General features: G+C 36.8%; 1 protein-coding gene across 2 annotated transcripts in view; it reads right to left on the bottom strand.

Moving 5' to 3' along the window:
• MYO5B (myosin VB) overlaps positions 1 to 24,742 on the bottom strand; it is a 497,816-nt gene that overhangs the window by 153,754 nt on the left and 319,320 nt on the right. For both annotated transcript variants that reach the window (XM_031945960.1, XM_031945961.1), the window contains exons 11-14: positions 23,135 to 23,216; positions 22,473 to 22,613; positions 12,661 to 12,783; positions 10,349 to 10,432 (exon numbers count right to left, since the gene is read on the bottom strand). In XM_031945960.1, the coding sequence (XP_031801820.1) occupies positions 10,349 to 10,432; positions 12,661 to 12,783; positions 22,473 to 22,613; positions 23,135 to 23,216 (430 nt within the window). The remainder of the gene's footprint in view (positions 1 to 10,348; positions 10,433 to 12,660; positions 12,784 to 22,472; positions 22,614 to 23,134; positions 23,217 to 24,742) is intronic.

Genomic DNA, 24,742 nt, shown 5'->3' with positions numbered 1-24,742 from the left:
GTATCTGCCAAGAAAATTCCAAAGAATCAGGCATAATTGAATAACAACTTCCGAGTCTATGTCCAATTTTTTTTTTCTACACCACTTAGGAGTACAGTTTAAACAGTAGGAGAGCAGTAAAGCAATTTCAATGAAAGGAATTAGCAGAACTGAAGTGTTCTCTCTGCTTTCCCTTCTCTCTTAAGAAAGCCTGTAACCCACTGCTCCCAGTATTCCTGGCTTAGCTCTCCTGGGGTCGTAAGGTTGTTGACCCACTCTCTGTTCTAGGACCTGGACTGTTCAAGAGTATTCCCTGCTGCTCATCATGATTACACAAAATGCTTCCATCCCTAACTGCTTTGGGCAGGACAGGACAATGAGAAGATATCTATGTAATTCCTATCATTCATAATACGGTCTCCCATTTCTCTCTCTCCCCCACTCCCCACTGTGATTTGTACAGGAAGATTAGGAGATATCTAAGCAATTCTGATCATTCATAACACTGTCTTCCATTTCTCTCTCATTCCCATGATATGTAAAGAATCCCCAGCTATGTAGTCACTCCTTTTCTCTCCTTATTTTCTTTGTGCAGAATTTTATTATGCATAAAATCCCTGAAACCTAGGAGCCTGGAGCTTAGACCCTCATAGGCCCTTAAATGATGCTGGAGGAAAAAAAAAGAAAACAGCTCAGCATAATCACACAAAGCAAAGCTTTTTTTGGCCATGACTAAATCCTTGATATTCTGATATCCAAGAGCCCATCTAAGAAGCCTGTGCTTCAGCAGAATATTGACTTCAGATCCTGCCTGAATGAATCCCCAGGCTTAGCACAATCAATCAGCAGGGACCACTTAGCTTTAAATTCACCTGTGTTTAGTGGGGTTCCTTTCCTTCCTTACCCCATATCAAGTGAAATTAACTGGGCATTTCTGCAGAGTAATCGGTTTCCTACTGTTTGTTTGGTACCATTTAACCTGAGAAGAAGCTGACTGATTTCTCTGGACCCCATCTTCTTGTTTTCCATGTTCTAAATCTAGACCTTTCTAAGCTGATCTGTCCATTCATTTATTCATTTTTAATTTTTTTTTTTACTTTTGCTGCTTCCCTGTAGGACTCTCTTCTCCTTTTCCCTCTTGTTGAATCCTAAGAATCTTCTTCACAGAGGCCAGTATCAACAAAGTGCTAGTTGGAGAAGAAAATTTGAAATATGTCTGTCTCTAGGAATGGATAACACCTTTTTTTTCCAACCAAAATCTTCAGTTATTAATCAATAATTTCAATAGTTCCCCAGCTTTTTTCCCTGTGCCTAATCTATTCCCCCACCTCATAACAAAATGTCCCACACATGCCTGCCAGAATCCTCTAAAACTCATATTGCTAATTTGGAATCTATGAACTTTTTGTAATCATAATTTGATAACTGTATTTGAGCATAACTAGTTTCCTTTGTAATCTTTTGTATTTTACTTTATGTATTTAAAAAGATTATTCTGAGAGGATCTATTAGCTTCATCAGACTGTCAAAGGGGCCCATGACACAAAAAGAAATTAAGAACTGAGAATGAAAGAAAGCATTTCATGGATTTCATGAAAATTTCAAGAATTTTAGTGGTCTCTACTAGTCCTAAGAACAGTTCCTTATCCCTTAGTTGAGTAGTTCACAAACTGACTCCAACTTCCTTTCCAACTGCATTATTCATTCTGTGAAATCTTTGCTTTACGGCTGATCTACTCACCTTATTCTCAAAGTTTTATGCTTTTGTGCTTTTAAGCCTCCGTTTATTCTGCTGCTTTTGCCTGAAACATGCCCAATCTCTCCATTCCTTTTAAGTATTACACTTCTTTATATGTATTTTATATACTTAACCCTAGAACTTTCAGAACCATTAATTTTATTGGTATAGGTAATCTTGCCATGAGTGAAAAAATTTTATCTACCTTAGTGATGAGCACCTCTATACTTGGGCTAACCCTAATATAAGAAGAGATGCTCATCTGAACTCATTTTGGAAAAAAAATCTGGAAAGACATATGAACTAAATCTGAGGGAAGTGAGCAGAATCAGCAGAACATTGTACACAATAACAGCCATATTATGTTATGATCAATTGTGATAGACTGCTTTTCTCAAGAATATAGTGAACCAAGAGATAATACTATTCACATTCAAAAAAAGAACTATGGAGTCTGAATGCAGATGGAGGCATGCTATTTTCACTTTATTTTTTTCTTTTCTCATGATTTCCCCCTTTTTTCCCTAATTTTTCTTACACAATATGATTAATGTGAAAATATGCTTAATATGATTGTACATGTATACATGTAATACGTTTAATATGATTGTACATGTATAACCTATATCAGATTGCTTGCCATCTTGGGAAGGAGGGAAGAAGAAAAAAGTTAGAAATCAAAATTTGATAAAAGTAAACGGTGAAAACTATCTTTATATGCAACTGGAAAAAATAAAATATTATAAATTGGGGAAGGAAAATTATCTATAAAATAAATTTACAAATACACAGACATACATACTTATTTAGGTCTAATAGTAGCCATCTCTGAGGCAAGGGGAAGGGAATAAAAAAGAAAGAAAAAAATTTATGTGAAAATTTTGTTTTATATTAAAAAAGAATAGCAAGTTGTACATAGTGAATTTACAGTTTCATGTACAATCATCTTTTTATTGTATTATTAAAGAAATGCTTTTTTTATTCCATAAATTTAAAAATAAATGAAAATTAAAAATAAAGAGAGATGCTCATCCAAGTCTGTTGACAGGTCTATTCTTAACTCCTGTTGGCTTTTGGACGTGGTAAAGCAGGACCAAGGTAGAGTAGCACAGACAATGAGTGCCCAGGGTCATTTCCACCTCTGTCCTCTGACTCTAGTGCCTTGAATATTTCTGAATACAAATTTGACCACTAACAGGAGAGGAAGAAGATGAAATAAATAAAAAGAAGAAAAAAGAAGTATCTTTTCATAAGACAATGATAGAAAGAAATCACTTAACAATGGTTTCCAGCTTACACAGTTTACTATTGCCTAAAGTCTTTCCTCTCCTAATTATTTCCTATTTATTCTATAAGTCTTTACAAATTTGGGGTAGACACCCCCCAATTCACCATAGAATTTGAGACCTCTTGATTATCCTCAACTTGGTTCAATCTGTCTAACAAAATGGTTTATCAAGGTATGACTGCTGGATATTCTATAGCTTTTTGGAGCCACTGGTGAGAGTTAGGTGGATCAAGTGGACATCAAAGGTGAAAAGAAGTCTTGTAAAGGGCTTGGAAGCCTTTATCCCAAAAGTACTAGTCTTCCCTGAAATCACACTATACCCCCTTTTAAAAACTTTATCAATTGTATAACTTGTTTTGTATAGAGTTGCTTGCTAATATTTCTCCCAGTAGACTATAAGCTCCTTGAGGGCAGGGATTGGCTTTTGCCTCTTTTTATGTCCTTAGCACTTTGCACAATGTCTGACACATAGTAGATGGTTAATAAATCATTAATTAATAAACACTTGTTCCTATATATATCAATACTTAAGCTATTATTTCTACCCTACATACTCTCATTCCTGACCTAGAATGCCATCTCCATTTTTCTATCATTCATCAAGAAGACCGGAGGTCAAAGCATGTCATTTAAGCTGTGTGCCTCTGGAGAAAGATCATTGCTTCAGTTTCCTCAACTGAGAAATTGGTATCATATTACTTTTGTTATAGAATGAGGAAAAATATTTTTGTAACTTAAAAATCTCATTAGAGTTATTTTTGCTCTTCATAGCCCAGCTCATGTCCTTTTTTGATAAAACCTCCCTTGACTTTTAGCCTAAAGTGACTGCTTTCTCATTTCCTTTAGTATTTATTGTTGAAGAAATATATTGAACAACTGTACTATTTTTTGTTGCTTTTTGCTTGTGAAGCCTGTAAGTTTTGGAGGATAAGAATTCTGTCTTCTCTATTTCTTATTTCTAATCACTATCAAGTACAATCTTATGTACTTAAGATTCCTTTAAACAACATGTAGCTATTTAATAAATGGATCTTGATTTGGGACTACATATTGTGGCATTACCAAGAAAAGACTATTCAACAACTGTTTGGCTTAATCAAGGATGAGAATGATGGAATCTTAGCTACTTCCCCAGTCTCAGTTTCCTGACTCTCTCTCATGGGCCTCATTAGAATAAAAGAACTTTTTGCCTTTTCCATGCATATGTTGCTGCTATATTCCTTCCTTCCCTATCTCCCAATTTCTGTTTTCTTCTCCCCTACCCTCTCTTTCCCTCACTGAAACCAAAGGATTTTTACCATGCATGTCCTTTTGAAATAGATCAAATTACAAGAATTATTTCCATTCTCATCTTATCTGAGATTGTCTAATTGACCTGTATTGACCTATTCTCCTGTTCTTTCTCACTTTCTCTTCTTAATATAATCCCTTGCCTTACTCTATTGATCTGCCTATATTCTTTAAGGAAGAGCCTGCAGGATGGGTCACCCCAATAAATGCCCATGCTTAATTTTGAAATGGTTTGAGTCTGTATTCTTTCAATGATAATACCAGCAATATATGCCCTGGTATCCCCAACATTTTTGGCACCCCATGTGGGAAAGTCTTAACTCTGATCTTCGCCAACTCAAGGTAAGCTCATTCCCTTCACAGGTGGAACCCCTAGCAGCTGCCCAGAAAGGCTGTGGGAAAGATTCTCTTCCTCTCTGCCAGCCTCTCACCTTGCCCCCTCCCATGCTAGAACCCAGTAAGTTCTCACTAGATGGGGGAATGCTCCATTTGAGAACCTTGTGACTCTTCTCCCCACAGGGACTCAGTGTATGGAGGTGAATGACTTCAAGGAGAGACTGGTTTTCCTGTGCCTATAGGATAATAAGAGCCCCATTCCATACCATGAGACTCACTGCTAGGCTGATTTCTGCAGAACTTGGTCTACAGAACCTAAAAAAAGCAGCATCTTAAATTCTCCTGCAATATTGCGTAGCCTCAATATAATCTAAAGGACCAAGAAAAGTGACCCATTTTTGTTTCTGTAACTGACTCTGTTTTGTCACCACAAAGGAAAATGGACTGATGTCCTACATATCCAAGCCTTCATGGCTCTTTCAGAGAAGTCCATATTGTGGCAGCAATACAGAATACTTTTGATAAAATTTGATTTAAGAAAAGAGGAAAGAATGTAGATGACTCTCTCTTCTTTGCTCCTGGAGCCTCAGAAGCTCTATCATACATCCCAATGAGTGGTCCTTATCAGGAAGCCCACTCCCTCCTATAGGACCCCCTTCTTATTCCTTATCCTCAGTCCTCCAAAATCCCTAATCCTTATGAATGAGAGCGACCCCCTTCCTTCCCCATGCCAATTCCCCCCAGATCTATGGATGCGACCTCAAAACTTTGTTTACTGAGAGAGATGGCTAACAGCTAACTGTTCCCCTATGAACAGTTCCTCATAGGGGAAACTATGAGGGTTCATGTGCCCTTCTCCTTGTCTAATCTTTCTCAGGTCAAAGAAAAAACTTGGCTTTTATTCTGAGGGCCCCACCAAATTTATTGAGGATTCTGAAGCCATGACTTTCCAATTTTATTTAACATGGGGGCCATTGTACCTACAGAGGAAAAGAACCATAGGGCTAGGACAAGGAACAGAGAACAAGCTCAAATTTTAGCTGCCACAATATCCAGTGCCAAAAAGATCCCTGCCGGAGGGGAAAATCATGCTTCCAGTTCCATAAAAAAGATCAGTGATCTCAAGAATGCCCTTTCCTCAATGTGACCAAGAAGGACAGCAGAAGAAAGACTGTCCTCAGAAAGATCAGCCTGCCTCCTCCCAGTATTTGGTATCCCAATCTCTCAGTGGCTTCATTCTACCCACAGAAGTGATCCCAGTTGGCCCAAACCCTCTGGTCCTTAGGCATTGTTTATCACTCTCTCTCTCCACTCTCCTCTGTTACAACCCTTCGCTGTTGTGAGATCAAAATAATAACTGTAAGTAATGATTATAAATTATTTTAACACTGGGATTAGAATATACTAAGCAGTACATTATTTCTTGAAATTGCTTTTATTATCTCTTTATATTGGATAAATGATTATCTGTGGAAGGTAATTTGGAAACATATTCAGCCAAGTTAAGGTCAACTGATTAGTAATTAATGAGATCCCAAAATCTGGGATTCCCAGGAATAGGAGGATAGTGCATAGAAGAAAGAATTTCTTTTTCTTGTTCTCACTCCCTCCCTAAGGGAGGGGAGGAAGGAGAAGGAAAGGGAAAGGGAAAGGGGGAGAGGGAGAGGAGAGACAGAAAGAAGATACTCAGTGCCATGAGGATAATTTCAGATATGATGGTAAAAGCATGGGCAGAAAGGGAAGTCATAATCTGTTTGAAATGACTGTGTGAACAGAGGAGTTGAGAGTTTGGAAACTTTGATATTGTTTTGAGTTTTGAATTCAAGCATAATTGTCTGATGTATTATTAAGTCATTAATCAACCATTCAAGAAAAATATCACAAACTACTCAAAGGACTGTGATTCTTAACTGTTACAAGTGGGCTAAAGTTTGACCTAAGCTTAAAGTGGGATACTTCTGGCTCACTTTCCCATTATATTCCTTTGTTCAGGAATGTTTGCCTTCTGATTATTCTGGAGTATGGCTACAAGGTGAAATTGTTACTACATGATTGGTTGTCAACTGTGACTCTTACCTGAAGTCAAACAGAGGTAAGGATGCAATAGCCTGCCATACATATGCTTTTAGGCTTAAGCCTAGGGGGCTAATTTGAGGCTCTTATAATTATGCTCCTGCTTTTTTCTCTTCTAGCAATTTTCTATAATCAAAGCAAGTAGTCAGTGGAAGACATGAACACAATATAAAAGATCTTGCTGTTTTAAATTTTAAAATATGTAGTCATTATGTCCTAAACAATCAAGTAAATGAGCATTTGGCCTAGTTGTGTGTATATGTATATGTGTGTATGAAATATATACACACATGTGTATTGTATATGTATGTTTATGTATGAATGTATTTATATGAAATAAGGTCCTTAAATGTTCCAAAATGATATAAGAATAATTGGGTATGGAATATTACTGTTCTGTAAGAAATGACCAACAGGATAATTTCAGAAAGGCCTGGAGAGACTTACATGAACTGATGCTGAGTGAAATGAGCAGGACCAGGAGATCATTATATACTTCAACAACAATATTATATGATGACCAGTTCTGATGGATCAGGCCATCCTCAGCAACGAGATCAACCAAATCATTTCTAATGGAGCAGTAATGAACTGAACTAGCTATGTCCAGAAAAAGAACTCTGGGAGATGACTAAAAACCATTACATTGAATTCCCAATCAATATATTTATTCACACCTGCATTTTTGATTTCCTTCACAAGCTAATTGTACAATATTTCAGAGTCTGATTCTTTTTCTACAGCAAAATAATGTTTTGGTCGGGTATACTTATTGTGTATCTAATTTATATTTTAATATATTTAACATCTACTGGTCATCCTGCCATCTAGGGGAGGGGGTGGGGGGGGGGTAAGAGGTGAAAAATTGGAACAAGAGGTTTGGCAATTGTTAATGCTGTAAAATTACCCATGTATATATCATGTAAATAAAAGGCTATTAAATTTTAAAAAAAGAAAAAAAAAAGAATAATTGGGTATTGTCAGTCTGTAACCTAGTTGATATTCTATTGATTACTGAACCTGAATCAGAAATATCATCAGTATGGTTTGTTCACCCTGGGGAGACAGTTTCACTCTGTTTTGGTGACTCCCCTCTGGAGCTTCTTCATCAATACCCCTTGCTTCACTACTGGTAACAATTTTGTAAATCTTACTGCATCTAATACCATTGTGAAAACTAGCACATTGTTTTTTATTAAAATTGAAGATTTTGTTTTAACCATTAAAGAGAAATACTATTATAACCCCAACCTCTCCCTTTTAAATTCTTCCCATGCTGAATGTAGTTTTTGTTCTGTTCTCAATAATACTTTTTTTATTGATCCTTATCCCCCTAAATGTACCCTTCTGTCTCATGATTCCTTATACCAGGCAGCTCTTTTACTGCTCATCAGCCAGCCCTTACTAATCAATTTATACTCCCACACACACACACACACACACACTCAAGTGACTTCTTCATAATTTCCTTGTTGTGGCCACCTGGCCTGGCCTCTTACAAAAGTATTCCCATCCCTGGAGTCCCAAGACTAAGCAACTCTTAAAAGATTTTAGTTCCATCTGTGTCCCTAAGGGATTTATCTTTCTTTGTGATTCTCTTAATTCCCCTCCTAGTTCACCCTCCCCTCACAGAGTGAATAATTCCTTTACCATCATCTTCCAATGTCTCACTCCTTATAAACACTATGGCACATGCACTCTGAGATGCACCTGTCTTTATCTATAATGCATCTATCCCTCCCACACATACACACCACACAATTGAGAAAATGCAATTTTGGGGTGACTTGGGAAGAGTGGCAATCATCTTTTCCTATATGTTGGAAGCTTTTAAAAACTCGCCTGGGCCAATTCCCTCAAAGGTGTCTCAATATTTTTTGACTCTTTGGCCAATGGAGTCCCAGAAACAGCATCACTTTGGACTACTTCCTTGCCTCTGAAAGGGGTGTTTGTGCTTTGGCCCTATTTTGTTTATAGGAACACCTCCTATCAAGTTAAATTACAAGGTGACCAGATCCCCGAGAAGTCTGATTATATCTGTGACCTCCATCAGCAGCTACTTTTAAAGAGTTCTGGGTCAAACTCTTGGGGATCCTGGTTTCTTTCTCTTCTGTTCCCTCTATTGACACCTTTCCTAATTGCTGTTTTGCTTTTGATATTTGGGCCTTGCCTTTTAAACCCTGTAATAAGATCTGTGTCCTCCCAATTAACCGCAATCATTTTTCAGATGGCCTTAAACAGGAGAGAGATTAACCTCAGCCTTTGGAAGGGATGTTTTACTCCCTGGATGCTACTATTTACAGACATCTTCCTCTCATGACTGGGCCTTTAGCCAGGGCTAGCTCTATGCCCCTTCTCAGCCTGAAGTTACAGAAGATGAGACCTTAATCCCTAGTCCCAAATGAATTTGGGTCCCAGTTCTTTGAGGGGGGGAAATAATGGAATTTTAGTGGCTACCTCAGCTCTAAATCCTGACTCTCTTTCTATCTCATGAACCTCGCTAGAATAAAATGATTTTTTCCATGCATATCCTACCTCAGTTAGATCTAATCACAGGGATTTTTTCCCATGACCATCTTATCTGAGATTGTCCAATTTTCCTGTCTTGCCCAATTCTCCTGTTCTTTCTTACTCTTACTTCTCAATATAATCCCTTGCTTTACTCTGCAGGCCTGCCTCTCTCTTAAAGAGGAGGACTGTGGGTGCATCTCCCAAGAAACACCATGCTGATTTGCAGATGGTTTCACCCTGAATTCTTTCAAAAATGATACTACAAGATATGCCCTGGAACCCCAATAAGGGGACTGATAGCCAACCCTGGTCAGGTATTTACGGCCATTATATCCTGAGCTTTCAAAAGATAAAGGGAAGAGGGAAAGATGTTGCACAATTAATGTTGGCAGCAATATAACATAGACTCTGGGAAAATTCAGGAAATATCCTGGTCTAACACAGAAGGCTAAAGGTAGAAGGTAGAAAGACTTGGGTTCTATTATTTAGATTGCTCAGCATTGTTGAGATAATTGCAAATATCTTCTGGTATTTTACTTTATCTACCTGTAAAATGGAGACAATGTTTGCTACCTACCATAATTATGTCCAGGAAAGAAGAAACCAACAAAATTTATGGGAAAATTTTGGAAACACAGAAAATTTCTCATGGGCATCAGCTTCATTTTTTCCCTAAACTCTGACTCTGACACTGTAAAAACAAGTGATAAGGACTACAGTTATCTGTTTTAGTAGGGGTACAGCTATCTTATGTCCAAATTCAGGATATCAGGGATAGAACTTGATAAGCCCTAGAAAAATTGGATGTTCTCTTTTTCTTCTCCATTTTTCTTTCTCCTTGTGTGCTGATTCTCTTGCTTTCTCTCTTGTTTATTGGCCATTCATCCATATTGTAGTCTACTACACCACCCTTTAATACCCTCTCCTAATATATTTCTTCTTTGAAGCAATTAGATGTAGGTATTACATGGAGAAAGGAAATGCCATTGTTGGTAGCAGTCTTTGCTGCCCCCACATAACCTTCTCTTTGGAAGATTCCAGGGTGGGGATTATAGATAGGTTGCATATCCATTAATGCTATTTCTCCAACTCGTAATGACTATTAACTCAGTCCTTTTTTGGGGTTTGTTTACCTTGCTGGCTTTCAGGATGTTGATTTGTTCTTCATACACAGTGTCTCTGTTTTTTTCAAGAAATCCATCGGAGTGGTACTCCACCTATAACCCAAAGTAGTGGGGAAAAAAGGACAAGGAAGTCAGAACTTCAATCAGAGCAGCCCAACTACAATTTGAAGTCTTCAAAAGCTACTACATGAAACAGCATGAGATAATAAGTAGTATATTGGTTTGGAAATCAAGAGAGCCAAAAATTGGAGGTCATCTCATTTTTATAACATTTTCCTAAATTGTCCTTAGTCATGTCATCTTCTTAACATTCTTCTAAGTAGGTACAAACAATGAGAAAACATAGGAAGAAATCCCATATTTGTTGTATGTTCCTTTAAGCAAATTTCAAAACTCTTATAGGACTATGTTCCAAAGCACTCTTGTGCAGAGGGTTAAATTAGTCTTGATTTTGGGTCATTTCACAAGAAACATATGAAAATTAGAAATTACACAAAATATTTATTGGGGCCAATTTATTTTATTTTATTATTTTTAAATGACTTTTTATAGAATTCCTTTACATGGAAACTTTGTCTAGTATATTTAAAAGAGGAAACTATTTACAAAAAGTTATTTCTGTCCAACTTTTTAGGAAGATACCACTGCTTAATGCTTTTACAAACAGCAAAACTAGCTAGCACCATAGACAATTATTGGGGTTGAACTATAATGTCTTAATTGTTGGATGTGTGATTTTCCCCATAATTAGTACTGTTTTTTTCCATAGGAAATCATATTAATCATTAGCTATTCCAAAAAATCTATCTCTTATTTTAACCAAAAATAATACCACAAGTTGAAAATATGCACAGCTAGATGATGTAGTGGATGGAACACTGGCCCTGAAGTCAGGAGGACCTGGCTTCAAATCTGGCCTCAGTCCAAGGCCATCCCAATAAACTTTGGATAGAAAACACCATCTGCATCCAAAAAAAGAACTATGGAGACTAAATATAAATCAACACATGTTATGTTCACTTCTTTTTTTCAGTTTTTTCTCCTATGGTTTTTCCCTTTGGTTCTTATTTTTCTCTCCCAATATGATTTATAAAGAAATGTGTATAAAAATTTTTTAAAATTTAATTCAATTAAAAAACATCTGGCCTCTGACACTTAACACTTATTAGCTGTGTGACCCTGAGCAAGTCATTTAATTGCAATTGCCTTGCCAAATTAAATAAATAAATGAATACAAATCAAAAGAGAAAATATGGCAACTCAAAGATTCAAGTTTAGGACATTCTTTAACACTTGGCAGTCAACTGTTTAATGGAGAAACTCTTTGAATTTAGGTAAGCCAGTCCTTAAATTATAATTGTGGTCATACTTGAAGCTTTTTCAGCTTGGTAGAACCTGCCAGAGCCCATGCACAACTGAAGGCACAGTTTTCAAAAAAGAAGACATGATTTTCATTATGTCACTTTACCCCAAACCCTCCAGAGTCCATATAGAGGCTCATAACTGAATGTGGGGGTTGTGAAATTATGATTTATTAACAGTAAATGTTTGATTTGTGTGCCTATTTTATATACCTACATACCCAAGGTTGTGTAAAAAATTTTCATTTCAACAGTAGAAAAGATTAAGAAGCCCTGGACTAGAGAATGAATTATTTGCCCTTCTGCCAAAACATGCCTCCATGACAATGGGAAGTAATAGAAATCATTCCATGTAATTACATAGCTTATAATTATAGGAATTATGTACGAGAGGTAGGATGAATAAGCAGTCTCAAAGTCAGGAAGATCTGAGTTCCAGTCTTGCCTCTCATACATACAGATTGTATGATCCTTGTATAAGCTTTCAGAGAAGCTTCCAACATGTATTGTAGACAGTTTTCTCATTGTTAGTATCCTATACCAGTGACAGCACAGGTCCTATTCCTACCTTACACATGTTTCTATATATAAAGATGTATATATATATATATATATATATATATATATATATATATACACATACATATATACACACACATACACACACACACAAATACATACACATCCCTCACAAGAAAGATAAGCCCTCCTGAAACATTTAAGCAAGTATGAGTCCTGTCTCCCACCATCAACCTTCAAAAGAGTACTGATAATTAGATTACATTTCAGGAATATTCTAATGTAAGGCAGATGCACAGGACAGAGAGGAAAATAAACTAGAAGCCTTCATAGGAGACATTCAAAGTAATCAAATTCAAAGAAAGAGCTTAGTTCACAGGCCCATATGGTAGGGCTTTTCATGGTGACAAGGCTTCCAAAAAAAAAAAAAAAAACACTCACCTTATCTGCAAAATGTAAGACAATGAAAGAGGTATTGGACATTCTGGGTTTCTGAAAGTGCTGGCTGCTGGAATGCCGGTCATACAATTTTTGAGCCCAATTCTGATCCGTGCCTTTGGGAACCTATAGAATTACAGAGTGAAGAAAGTTTTGTTAAGGAAAGTAAACAGCAAAGAGAGGATTAGTCAGTCATTCAACAAGGATGGATTCACTGGAAACACAATAAAGATCTGGGCCCTGTTGTCCAATTAATAGAAGATATGAAGATATATAAACCAAAAGTTCTGGCTCCAAAGTATCACCTTAGAGTTTTCTGTGTGCCAAGCTTCCATAAATATCTTCAGGAGCTGCAATATTCAGGAAATATTCAGTTCTGAGATTCTTAGATTGTGGGAACTGGATGAAGAGAAACTACTAGAGGAACTATACAATTCATTTTACATTCTTAGTAGAATGTTCCCCTCTGCTCCAATCAGACCAACCTCCTGATGCTACTCATGCTCCTTTTCTCCTCCCTGGTTCCACTCATTTTATTCCCCTTACTTAGAATACTCTGTCTCAGTCATAATCTATTCTTCAAGGTTTAGTTGGAGCCTCACCTCCTCCAACTGTGGTTGTTGTTCCTCCTTCATTCTTGAAGGAAGCCAATAATATAACGGGATGATATCTTGTCTTGTATGTGAATTGGATTCCAAGCCATCAGTCTCACTTTATCCTCCAGAATCATGGAAATCCAGTGGCAAGACAAAAGTCAAGACAACTGGCACTGATGTAGGATATGGTGGGTGATCTTAACTTTTTAAAAATCAAAGTCTCCCAGGTTTCAGTCTGTGTGGGGCAGTGCCCAACAAATTTTCCCTAAATACAGCATACTTCACTAAATCCCTTTTCCTCTGACTGATAGAACATACAATCATAGATTTAGGGGTAGAAAAACTTGAGAGGTTAACAAATTCAACCCCCTCATTTTATAGATGCGAAAATTAAAAGTTTATGTCCAAGATCATATAGTTATTAAATATCTGAGTCAAAATTTGAATCCAGGTTTTCTTAACTCCAAGTCCAGTACTCTATTACACTAGATACTCAAATCCAACTTCCTTCAAAAACCAAGATTCAGAGGTGAGGTTCAGATAATTTAATCACATTTCCCCAAGTAAATCAAGACTGCTTTTAAGACTGGGGTTCTTAATTAAGGTCCATGAACTTAAAATAAATAGATAGAGTTTATTTTAATGTGATTGATTTTCTTTACAACCTTTATACATTTTTAAAGATCCTTCTTAGCAAAGGTTCACAGACTTTTACAGACCAGGATGAGGGGATCCATGCATGATAAGAAATTCTGCTCTACAAAAGGCCCACTTTGTATCAGCATCTTGGGCAATGTAGTACTGGTATACTCAATCAATCCATGGCTGACATATTCGATTTCTTTCCCCTTCCTCTGAAAGTTATCCACAGGACATCACACAGAGTGAGTTCAGGGAAAAGAAAAGCTAAAAATAGACCCTAGATAATAATTTGTTGGAAACCTAGTTGTTGAGTCGGTCTCCCCATAGAGAAAGATAACATTATATCAGTGACAATGGCTTCTCACTAGCAAGTTTGTTAAAAATAATATGGTAAGACTTCAATCCACCCGAATGGTTTAGTGAATAGATCATCCTGCCTAATGCAATGTTCTGTTTACTCAAAATGATGCTGCCGCCCCCAACCATCTTCCCCTTGCCCTGGTGCCAAGTTCCTACTTTGAGACTTAAAAAAAATTCCTCTGGACAGATACTTATCACGTCTTCACAACTTGTTCCAAAATGCTGAAAATCACTTTGCACTGCAAATAATACTATGAAAACCACTAATACAGCTTGAGTTTCAATACCTTATGGTGACTTTTCTATTGTGGAGGCTCCCTTATGCTCATCAGATACATTTTCTGTGTGTGTGTGTGTGTGTGTATTAATGATTCAATTCAGGATCCCAATTACAATTTATTTAATTCATGTGCACTTCATTAATTCTGAATTTTAACTCAGACAGGAATATGGAATTGAACTCTGAAGATGGAGTTTGATGGGCAAATCATTCATGATTAACTGGTTTCTAGAAGCATGCTTATCTTCTGAAGAGATACTTTTCAGACACTTGAAAAGCATCCAACTGTATACATTGTTCAACCTGATATAATTTAACAAATATTTATTTACTCACAATATATCAGTCTTGTGCCAAGCATTAAAAATAGAAAAGAAGAACAAGGTAGTTTATCATATGTTTGAGTTGGGGGGCAGGAAAGAGTGGAGTCCAAATCATCCCTACCCCAACAGCATATTAGGAGGCACTAATGAGAGTGTACCTACTCAGATGGCAAGGATGATCATTAATATCTTCTTGAATGAGTTAGAACCTAATTTGTATCAGTGGAGGATTCAGGAGAGAAGATGTGACTTATATAAGCATACCACTTAAGCAGCTATGTGATAGGCCAATTATAAAGCCCGATTCTAACTTTGCTGACAGTAACGAGCTGTATATTTCCAAGAAATAGCCTGTCGTTCAGACTTTTTACTAAACTAAACTGGTCATCCTTTCATTTAATCTGAATTTTATTGGACTATAATGTAGTCTTAGAGATCAACAATCCAGATCAGAATCAGAGTACACACTCTCTCCTGATTGCAAGAGACAGGCTGTTGAAGAAAGATAGACAACTGACAGGAAGATGTGAATGATGTGGTAACCTGGCGAATTCTCCCTCCCCTAATGCGACAGAAGCCCTTCTCAGATTTTTACCCCATCTGTTCAAGGATACTTCTCTGATACTTCTCTTATTCATGAGAAAAGAAAATAGCTGAGATTTTAAGAGGAAACCATAATAAGCAGAGCAAATGGAAAATGCTCTTATGCATGAAGAGAGAAAAGGTAGGGGTTAGGAGAAAGAGCCAAGTCCTATACCTTTAATAAATACTATATCTTGGATATCAGGACCTCTCAAAGATGAAGCAGAGTGTAATTAAAAAAGAAAAGAAATCCAGAGTCAGCTTTGTGGGAGATTCTGTATCTTGGCTTCTAGAGCCTGGATCTTAATCTGAAATCTTCACTCAATCTTCAAGGAGAGAGTTGGAGAAAGGCAGTCAGGATTTATCAACCTTGGCTCAATCATGAGTAGATAATAATGGGGTAAGGGAAGAGAGGGGAAGGTAGGGTAGAAAGAGCTTTCAATTTGGAGTCAAGATTAGTGGATTTAAGTTCTGCCACTATGCCTTATTCCATGTGCAAATCTGGCAGATCATTTGACCTCATTAGGCCTAAACTTCCTAATTTGAAAGATTAGAGTATTGGATTATGAGGCCCATCTTTCTAGCTCTAACATTTTATTTTTATTTTTTATTACAGCTTTTTATTTTCAAGTTATATGCATGGGCAATTTTACAGCATTGACAATTGCCAAACCTTTTATTCCAATTTTTCTCCTTCCCCCTGTCCCCTCCCTGCGATGGCAGGTTGACCAATACATGTTAAGTATCTTAAAGCATATATGTCCTAACAGTTATTTTGCTGTGCAAAAAGAATCGGAGTTTGAAATAGTGTACCATTAGCCTGTGAAGGAAATCAAAAATGCAGGCAGACAAAAATAGAGGGATTGAGAATTCTACGTAATGGTTCATAGTCATCTCCCAGAGTTCTTTTGCTGGGTGTAGCTGGTTCAGTTCATTACTGTTCTATTAGAACTGATTTGGTTCATCTCATTATTGAAGAGGGCCACGTCCATCAGAATTGATCATCATATAGTATTGTTGAAGTATATAATAATCTCCTGGTCTTGCTTATTTCATTCAGCATCGGTTCATATAAGTCTCTCCAAGCTTCTCTGAAATCATCTTGCTGGTCATTTCTTACAGAACAATAATATTCCATAATATTAATATACCACAATTTATTCAGCCATTCTCCAATTGATGGGCATCCACTCAGTTTCCAGTTTCTGGCCACTACAAAGAGACCTGCCACAAACATTCGTGCACATATAAGTCCCTTTTCCTCCTTTAAGATCTCCTTGGAATATAAGCCCAGTAGAAACACTGCTGGATCAAAGGGTATGCACAGTTTGATAACTTTTTGAGCACAGTTCCAAATCGCTCTCCAGAATGGCTGGATGTATTCACAATTCCACCAACAATGTATCAGCATCATCAATACTTTCATTAACCTAAATGTGATAAAACTTTATGATGACAGAATATCATCTCAGGAGAAGAGTGGAATGTAGCGTTCGGTTGGTTCATCAATGGGTCAAGGCAGAGAAGTGATGAAGGCCTAGGAAAGAACTAAGGGCTGAAGAGAATGGTTTGTGGCAATCTGTTCCTGGAAGGAGGGGAACAACATAATGATGCTAGTGCTTCTAAATAAACAATCTAGGGAGGAAAGATGGCAGGGAAGACAGTGGAGTTGCCATACATGATGGGGGAGGGGGGGAAACTAAGAGAGAGTAAGGCAAACTTCAGAGAGGTGGTCTAGAGTTCTTAGCTGTGAATACCAGCTCCCCTCCTGTTACTTCTTTATAATGTTTTTCTTATCAGCTCACATGCTCCTGTGAGCTGGGTCAATTTGTCCTAACATGACCTTCCATTGTGGTTGAAATTTTACTATTCAAGTTAACTTTCTGTTTGGTGCATTGTTTTCAAAAAGGTTTTGTCACAATGAAAATATGACTAACTCATTACTATATCAGTTTACACTATAGAAAGAGTACTGGACTTGAAGTCAGAATACTTGGATTGAAGTTTTGTTCCTGTTTTTTTCTACTTGTATGATCTTTTGCCAAGTCACTTAATCTCTTCAGGTCTCTTAGGTTTTTCTTCATAAAATAAAGGCATTTGAATAGATGGATTTTCTTTAAATCATTATATGAGCATAGTACATGTTAGTTCATTAGCTTCCTTAAGTAAGAATCTGAGAAAAAGAAAATAAGGCCTTACCCTTTTCTGGGCAAGGAACCTCTGGGAAACAAGACAAGACTCTTTTGAGGAGAAAAAGGGGGGAAAGGTTGAAAACAAAGAAATATCTGGGATCATTAGGGTGTACCATTGGGGAACACTAAGAAGCCAGAAGCCAATATAGTGATACTAGGTGCTTGGGGAAAAATTTGCTGAAGGGAAGTAGGAGAAAAGTGGCAAGATTTCAAAGATAAAATTTCTCAACTTCATCATGTTAGTCACGATGAACACTATTCCTAATAATTTAATAAGAAAGATATTCACAGCATCTACTAAATTTACATATACATGTAGTAATGGAGAATAGAGATATATCTAAAGGGAAAAGGGGAGGAGGGGAGGGGAAGCCCCTTGTGTAAAATATATTTATATTTGCTTAGGAACATATAAGCCCCCAAAAGAATCTAAGTTCCTTGAGAATAGGGACTGTTTTATTATAGTTTTATATTCCCTAGCATCATGTGCTTAACAAATGCTTGATAAACTTAAGAGGATGAGTCCTGGATTTTAAGTCAGGGAAGTTGGGTTCAAATCCCAGTTATGGTATTATTTTTGTGAAATTAGCAAGTTATTTAATTAGAATGGACCTCAGTTTCTTCATCTATAAAATAGGAGTATACACACTAGATGACCTTTAAGATCTGTTCCAATTCTAGATCCTAAAAATCTTTATATTTTTGGCAATATTAAATTTCTTTATTAACTTATTTTTTTTAGACTTCTAACATTAGCAGGCTCAGGCAAAGAGTAAGCACAAAGGGATAACCAGAAATGAGCTGTATTCTGAAGAAGCTCAGCCTGAGTCCAGCTAGGAATTCTTAAGCCGGATAGATGCTTGTGAAATAGTGTGAATCAGAAAAAAAATTAATATTATAGTCCATGTATGAAACTCAATTTTCCTGCTTTTAGTTCTGAGGACCATCTAGGGACCATTTCTGAAGCTAGCTCACTGGAAGCTGGTGGGGGTGAGAGGATAGGAGTGAAAATTGTGTCTCACTTGCTGCCTCCTGCCACACTTGTGCTACTTCTCACCTTTCTAAACCCAGGACTACCTTCTTTCTCATTTTACTCACATAAATCCAAGCCTGCCCTTATCATTTACTGTTCATTTGTGAGCACAACTTTTATCTCTTGTCTGCATGAGGGTCAGGGTAGTCAAGTGGGAGACGGGAGAGAGAGAGAGAGAGAGAGAGAGAGAGAGAGAGAGAGAGAGAGAGAGAGAGAGAGATTGAGATTCTTCTCTCTCCTCTGCAAAGTGCACAGACATGAAAAATATGCTGTGTCAATGAATTTGTTTAAAAATATTCCTATTATTGGAACTACCTTCCATCTAGGGGAGGGGGTGGAGGGAAGGAGGGGAAAAGTTCAAACAGAAGTTTTTAAAAGGGTCAATGTTGAAAAATTACCCATGCATATGCTTTGTATATAAAAAGTTATAATAAAAGAAAGAAAGAAAGAAAATGTTCCTATTATTGAACTACAAAAGGTTTTATAGTTTTGAAATTTGATTCAATAAACATTTAAAAAGTGCCTACTATGTTCAAGGCACTGTACTAAACACTTGGGATACAAATACGAAAAAGAGAAAGTTTCTATTTGAGTTTGACATGTGCCTTAATTACAAAATGTCTTTATAACCCCAGTGTCTAGCACTGTTACCTTCTGATAATAGTAGACATTTAATAAATGCTTGCTAATTGACTGAAAAAAGGGATAGTTTCTCTGCAACCATGCAAGCAGCCATGTCACAGAAAATTTCTCCTCCAGATTCTAAGGCAATTCTGCTTCAGTTAGTCCACAGGGCTGTCACATGTCAGAGAAGAGGTAAAGACCAAGCAGTTCCAATATTCTTCTTTTTACAGATAGGAAACCAAGGGCTGAAAGAATGGGACAGCTGGACTGAATATACTCCACTAGTCTGGGATGAAAGTAAAATCCAACTGGGCCTTTCTGGTCCTAGAAAAAGCTGCTTCTATTGTGCTGAGCAGTGAAAGTTAATAAGCAAATACTTCTCCAAACATCTGGCTCTTGTAGTTTGCTTTACAAAGTTTTAATTGATTCAGTGATCAAGAGCAAAGCACCATGCAAATTTTAGCACCAGGGACAAAGCCACCTCTTCTCCATTTCCACATTTTTATACATATCTCTATGCAACCTTAGAGCACAGATTGTACACAGATTAGTTGCTGCTATCAATTTCTGATGACTTTATATAACCCAAGTGGTAATCAAGGCAGGGGCTGATGAGATTCTTTTTACTATATATATAGTGCTACCAGACCCAAAAAATCAAGAGATATGGGGAGCAAAGAGCAAGTAATGTAGAGGAACTCTTGGACAGTCAGAATAACCATAAAAAGGGGTTCAACAAGATGGCTTTTGAGGTCCTTTAAAGTTTTATGAACCTATGACTAGGCAAATTCTTACGATATCAATGTCAAATTTCCCAGGGGCTCTACTGTGATGGTGATGATGGTGGTGATGATAATGTCAACAACTACAACAATGGCAATAGACATTTTCCATGATGGTAGCAAGGGGCTGGGGTTCAAACTTCAGTTCTGAAACATCCAATTGCTTACCTATTCTACTTAGCAAATGTATGCCTTTCATAAGTTTAATAAGGCTATATGATATCAGGGAATTTATTTAGCCTCTCAGTATTCTAGATAACTCTTTAAAACTATAAATTATAGACAAATTTCCACCTTGGAAGTAGGAGCAACCACATTGGGGAGTTCCCCTTATCAATGAAATCCTAGGTCCAGTCCCCATCATTATATAATCTATATGTTTACTCAACTTTGATATCAGTGTTAAACAGAAAAGGGCTATAGTTTTGCAAGTGGATATTTAACTATTAATCACCACTCTAGCTTTACTTACTCACTCTTCCCACCTTTATCTCTAACTTGAATGTTATCACTTGAAAATACACTTTCAAGATTTAGACCTATATTCTCCTACTTCCTAACTAAAACCGTGTATTCTTCCAACTTTTCCTAATCTATCAGTTATAAAACTTGGTCTTTCATTTTCTCACTAATTTTAGTCTAAACAAAATTTCACCTTATTCTCCCTTTCCATAGTCAATTATTTCAATGCTAGCCTCTGTAGCACTTAAGACTCTCTCACTTTTCTGTTATTTTGATTAGTACATCTTAATCTCTGATTTTGATTTAGTGTCGTCAGTATGTATGTTTTTTCTCTCTACAAAACTGTGAGCTACCTGTTACCAGGAACTATTTAATGTTTCATCTTTTAACATCAATGTTTGATAAATGGCCTTTAAAAATTAAAATGCATCCCATTTATTTGTTGCAAAAGTAAATAAATGTAAAGAAAAGTAAGTCAATAATTTCTGACTGATTTCCTGAGGCAAGAGACAATGAGGAATCATGAGAACTGAATTCTAATCCTAAATCTGTCCTTATCTATATGAACTTGAACAAAGTTCTTCAATTTCTCTGTACCCATTTCCTCACTTATAAAATGAACAAACTACCACATATTCTATCCAAACATTTCATCTCTGTATTATAAGAATTACATGAGATTAGTTCTATGGAAGCACTTTGAAATGTATGAATGACAGTAGGAATGAAAGGTATTGCTATTATTATTCCCAAAGGTTTCAGGAAGAGAACAAGTTGCAAATCAACTATTCATTAAACACTTGCTGAAAGACAGAGTGCTAAGAAAAGGGATGGGGGAAAGGAGTTGAATCAAAATGATTCCCTACCCTAAAGGGGCTAACATTCTGACAGGCTAGACAATATATATGCACAAAAAAGGTACAAGATATATACAGAGAATATACAAGACAAGCATGGGAGAAAGGGACCAGCTATGTTATTGAAAGAGACAGGAGTACGTGGGAGGCTAAGAACTTCCTTTTCAAGACCTTCTGGGATGACATCACAGTACATACCTGTATAATGGCTGAGTCTGTGTGCAGCATGTTGTTTATAAACACAAAAAACCTCAAATTGTGTCAGCAGCTTTAAGTTCTTGGCACATTGCTTAGCCCTGACTCATCAAAAAGAAATCACAGAGCTGGGGTTTTAAACTCTTGTGTTGAAGATTTCTTTATCAGTTTGGTGAAGACTATGAATCTTTTTAAAAAATACTTTTATATGAAAAAAATATGATTACAAAGGAAACCAATTATATTAAAAATTTGTCAAAATAGTAAATATCACAATAACAATTTATAGATTCTCTTAATAGCATCCATTAGTACAGCACAAGCTATGCAGAAGCGTCCTGACACTTAAGGAGTGCCTATTCTCTGTAGCACTTCTGTCCAGATGTTCTGGATTCTTTCTTGGTGCTAGAGAAACGATTCAGATATGTAACTCATTTTTGGTATAAAAGGAAGGAAAGGGACTATTTGTGAACATTACCTCCCTTCCCCCAGTCTTGCATATATGGAAAAGGAAGCTTCTGTTTCTCTTTGTAGTTGCTTTCTGAACAAGCTAGATCAAAGTCTCCTTGAACACCGCCTGCTGGCTCTGCATAACTTCTGAATTCACTGAATGGAGAATGCAGGTGCACTCTTGCCTCTAGCTCTAATGGCTTGTTAATTAGAGATAAAATCTTAAAATTAAGGGCTGGCAAAAGGTTATCCCTTCCTCACCTAACACATATGTCAAACCATCTGCAATAGAATATAAGTCACTTGATGGTGGGGACTATTTCATTTATATCCTTGGGTTCCCACGGACTAGCACATGCATGCACATTCTTAGTATCTACTGAATTGAATAAAACGAGTTGGGACCAGAACAATTTCAAGGTGAGAATTGATTTTACCTTGCATTCCTCATCCAACAGATCCAAGATGCCAAGTTTAGCTTCTATCAGGTCAATGCAAGGCTGGTTATCATAAAAATCAATCAAGGTCCATGGGATTTGCTCCTTCATATATTCTTCTTGCTCCAGTTTGAAGACATGCTGGGATCAGAAGTGAGAAAGAACATTTCAGTGAAATTTTAATCTGAATCCCAAACCAGGGGAATTATGTTTTCCAGAAGAAATTAATCATTCTTTAGGCTAAAATAGACTTTATTTTGAGTGCCCATAGATCCTGGAAACATTGAACAATTCACAAATTCAGCTTTTGATCAACAATAGGGTATTTCTTATTCAGAAATTTCTATTTTCCTACCTGTGATCTACCCTCAGGTTATCCAAATCACCAATCTCTGCTCAAACCATAGAAATTACTAAATGCGGTTTTCAACAGTCTGGACTCTATCTGACTTTGAACTGTGCAAGAGGCAAGGATAATGAGAAGTCAGACAGTAAGTCACCTAAATTCAGACCTTCTTCCAAGAAGTATGGGGTATTCCTCAAGAGCAGAAAGAGCAGATTAGATAAAACAATTTAACATAGGATAATAAAAAGAAAAAAAAGAGAGAGAGAGACTTTGGGCAATCTCACAGCCTGGAACAAAGGCAGAATAGGAAGCTTACCCAATTGAATTGCTGCTGGAGTTTTTCATTTGCATAGTTGATACAAAACTGTTCAAAACTATTCACCTCAAAAGTTTCAAATCTGTAAAATGGAACAAAAAGAGACAGTGAGAGTGAGAGTGAGGAAGGAGTGAGAAAGATGTTGCTTTTTACTCAGAAATAATCCAGGAGGATCCAAAAATGATGTATCCTCAATCTCAGTTCTAAAGTCCAATTTGGGGCTAACATGTTATGAGCAACAAAATTATTATCTGCACTAAAGGAAAAAGAAGTCCAGATTCTACAAAATGGTGACTTCTGAAATTGTTTGGTTTTAGCTCAGAGATACTGTCACACAAACACACACTGCATTTTTGTAAACTGAGGAATAATATATAAAATAAGCTATTATTGGAGGCATATCCACCTCATTCTAACTCATTCAGTCTTTGGCAATATTTAAGTCAATGACCAAATTTAGAAGAGGGGATTCTGCCACATAAAAAAATCTGCAATAGTTACTGCAGTCAAGGATAACTGGGAGCTGTCCATGGTTCTGAGGCACAATTCCAAAACCTCAGAGTTGCAAAGAAGCCTGGGATCATCAGTTAGAACAACCCATACCTGAAAAAGATTCCTCCTCTACAACATTCCTGGCAAGTCTAGCCACTGGTTGAAACTGTCTAGAGAGTAGGAATTCAATGGATCCCAAAGCAGTCAATTCCATTTCTGTACCATTTAAAACTTTCCCTTTACATTAAGTTTAATAAAATGTCTCTCTACAGCTTCTACTTATTGCCTCTGGTGCTTCTCTCTCTGAGGACAAACAGAACAAGTATTTCAGTTTTTTAAGACATCTTTAAAAGCATTCTCCTCCTCATCTCACCACATTTTCTATCTTCATTTTGTGGACTCAAATCCTGGCCATCCTCTTCTAATAATTCTCAAGTTCTCAATATCCTTTCTAAAATGGACACATTATTCCAGATTTGGAATGACCAGGCATAGTACACTGTGTCAGTCAACTCCTTTGTTCTGGAAATAATTTGACATTCATAAAATCTTAGCTCTAGTTTGGTAAAAAAAATATCAGAGGTCATCTAATCTGCCTCTCTCATGAGGACAAGAGAAGGATGAAGAAAGGCTAAGTAAATCCCTCAAACTCACAAATAATAAGTATCAAGATAATAGGTGAACCTAAGTCCCCTGACTTCAAAGTCAGTGCTCATTGCTCTGAGCAGCATTACTGTTCTTCTTAAGTATCCAGTCATTCAAGGCAATCATTAAGCATTTATTAAGCACTTACTATATGCTAGAAATTGTGCTATACCAAAAAAAGAAAAGGAAAAAGGAAAAAACAGTCCTTATTGTCAAGGATCTCACAGTCTTATGGGGAAAACTATATGTGAACAATTATGTACATATAAAATATATACAGAATATTATGGATTAACAGAGGAATTCAAGCTTAATCTTGAAGGAAGCAAGAGAATAGAACAGTGTACCATAGCACTGACTGGACTGGGATAAGGATTTAAGCCTAACGTGGGAATATTGGGAGTTATAGTTTTCATATCAATGGAAGAAGTTTGGGCTATGGGAGAGAGGGATGGAAGTAGTATTCTTAAG

Source organism: Sarcophilus harrisii, chromosome 1 (genome assembly GCF_902635505.1).
Source record: "Sarcophilus harrisii chromosome 1, mSarHar1.11, whole genome shotgun sequence".
Classification (NCBI taxonomy): domain Eukaryota; kingdom Metazoa; phylum Chordata; class Mammalia; order Dasyuromorphia; family Dasyuridae; genus Sarcophilus; species Sarcophilus harrisii.
The sequence above is the reverse complement of the archived record's forward strand: the minus strand, read 5'-3'. Positions and strand labels throughout refer to the sequence as shown.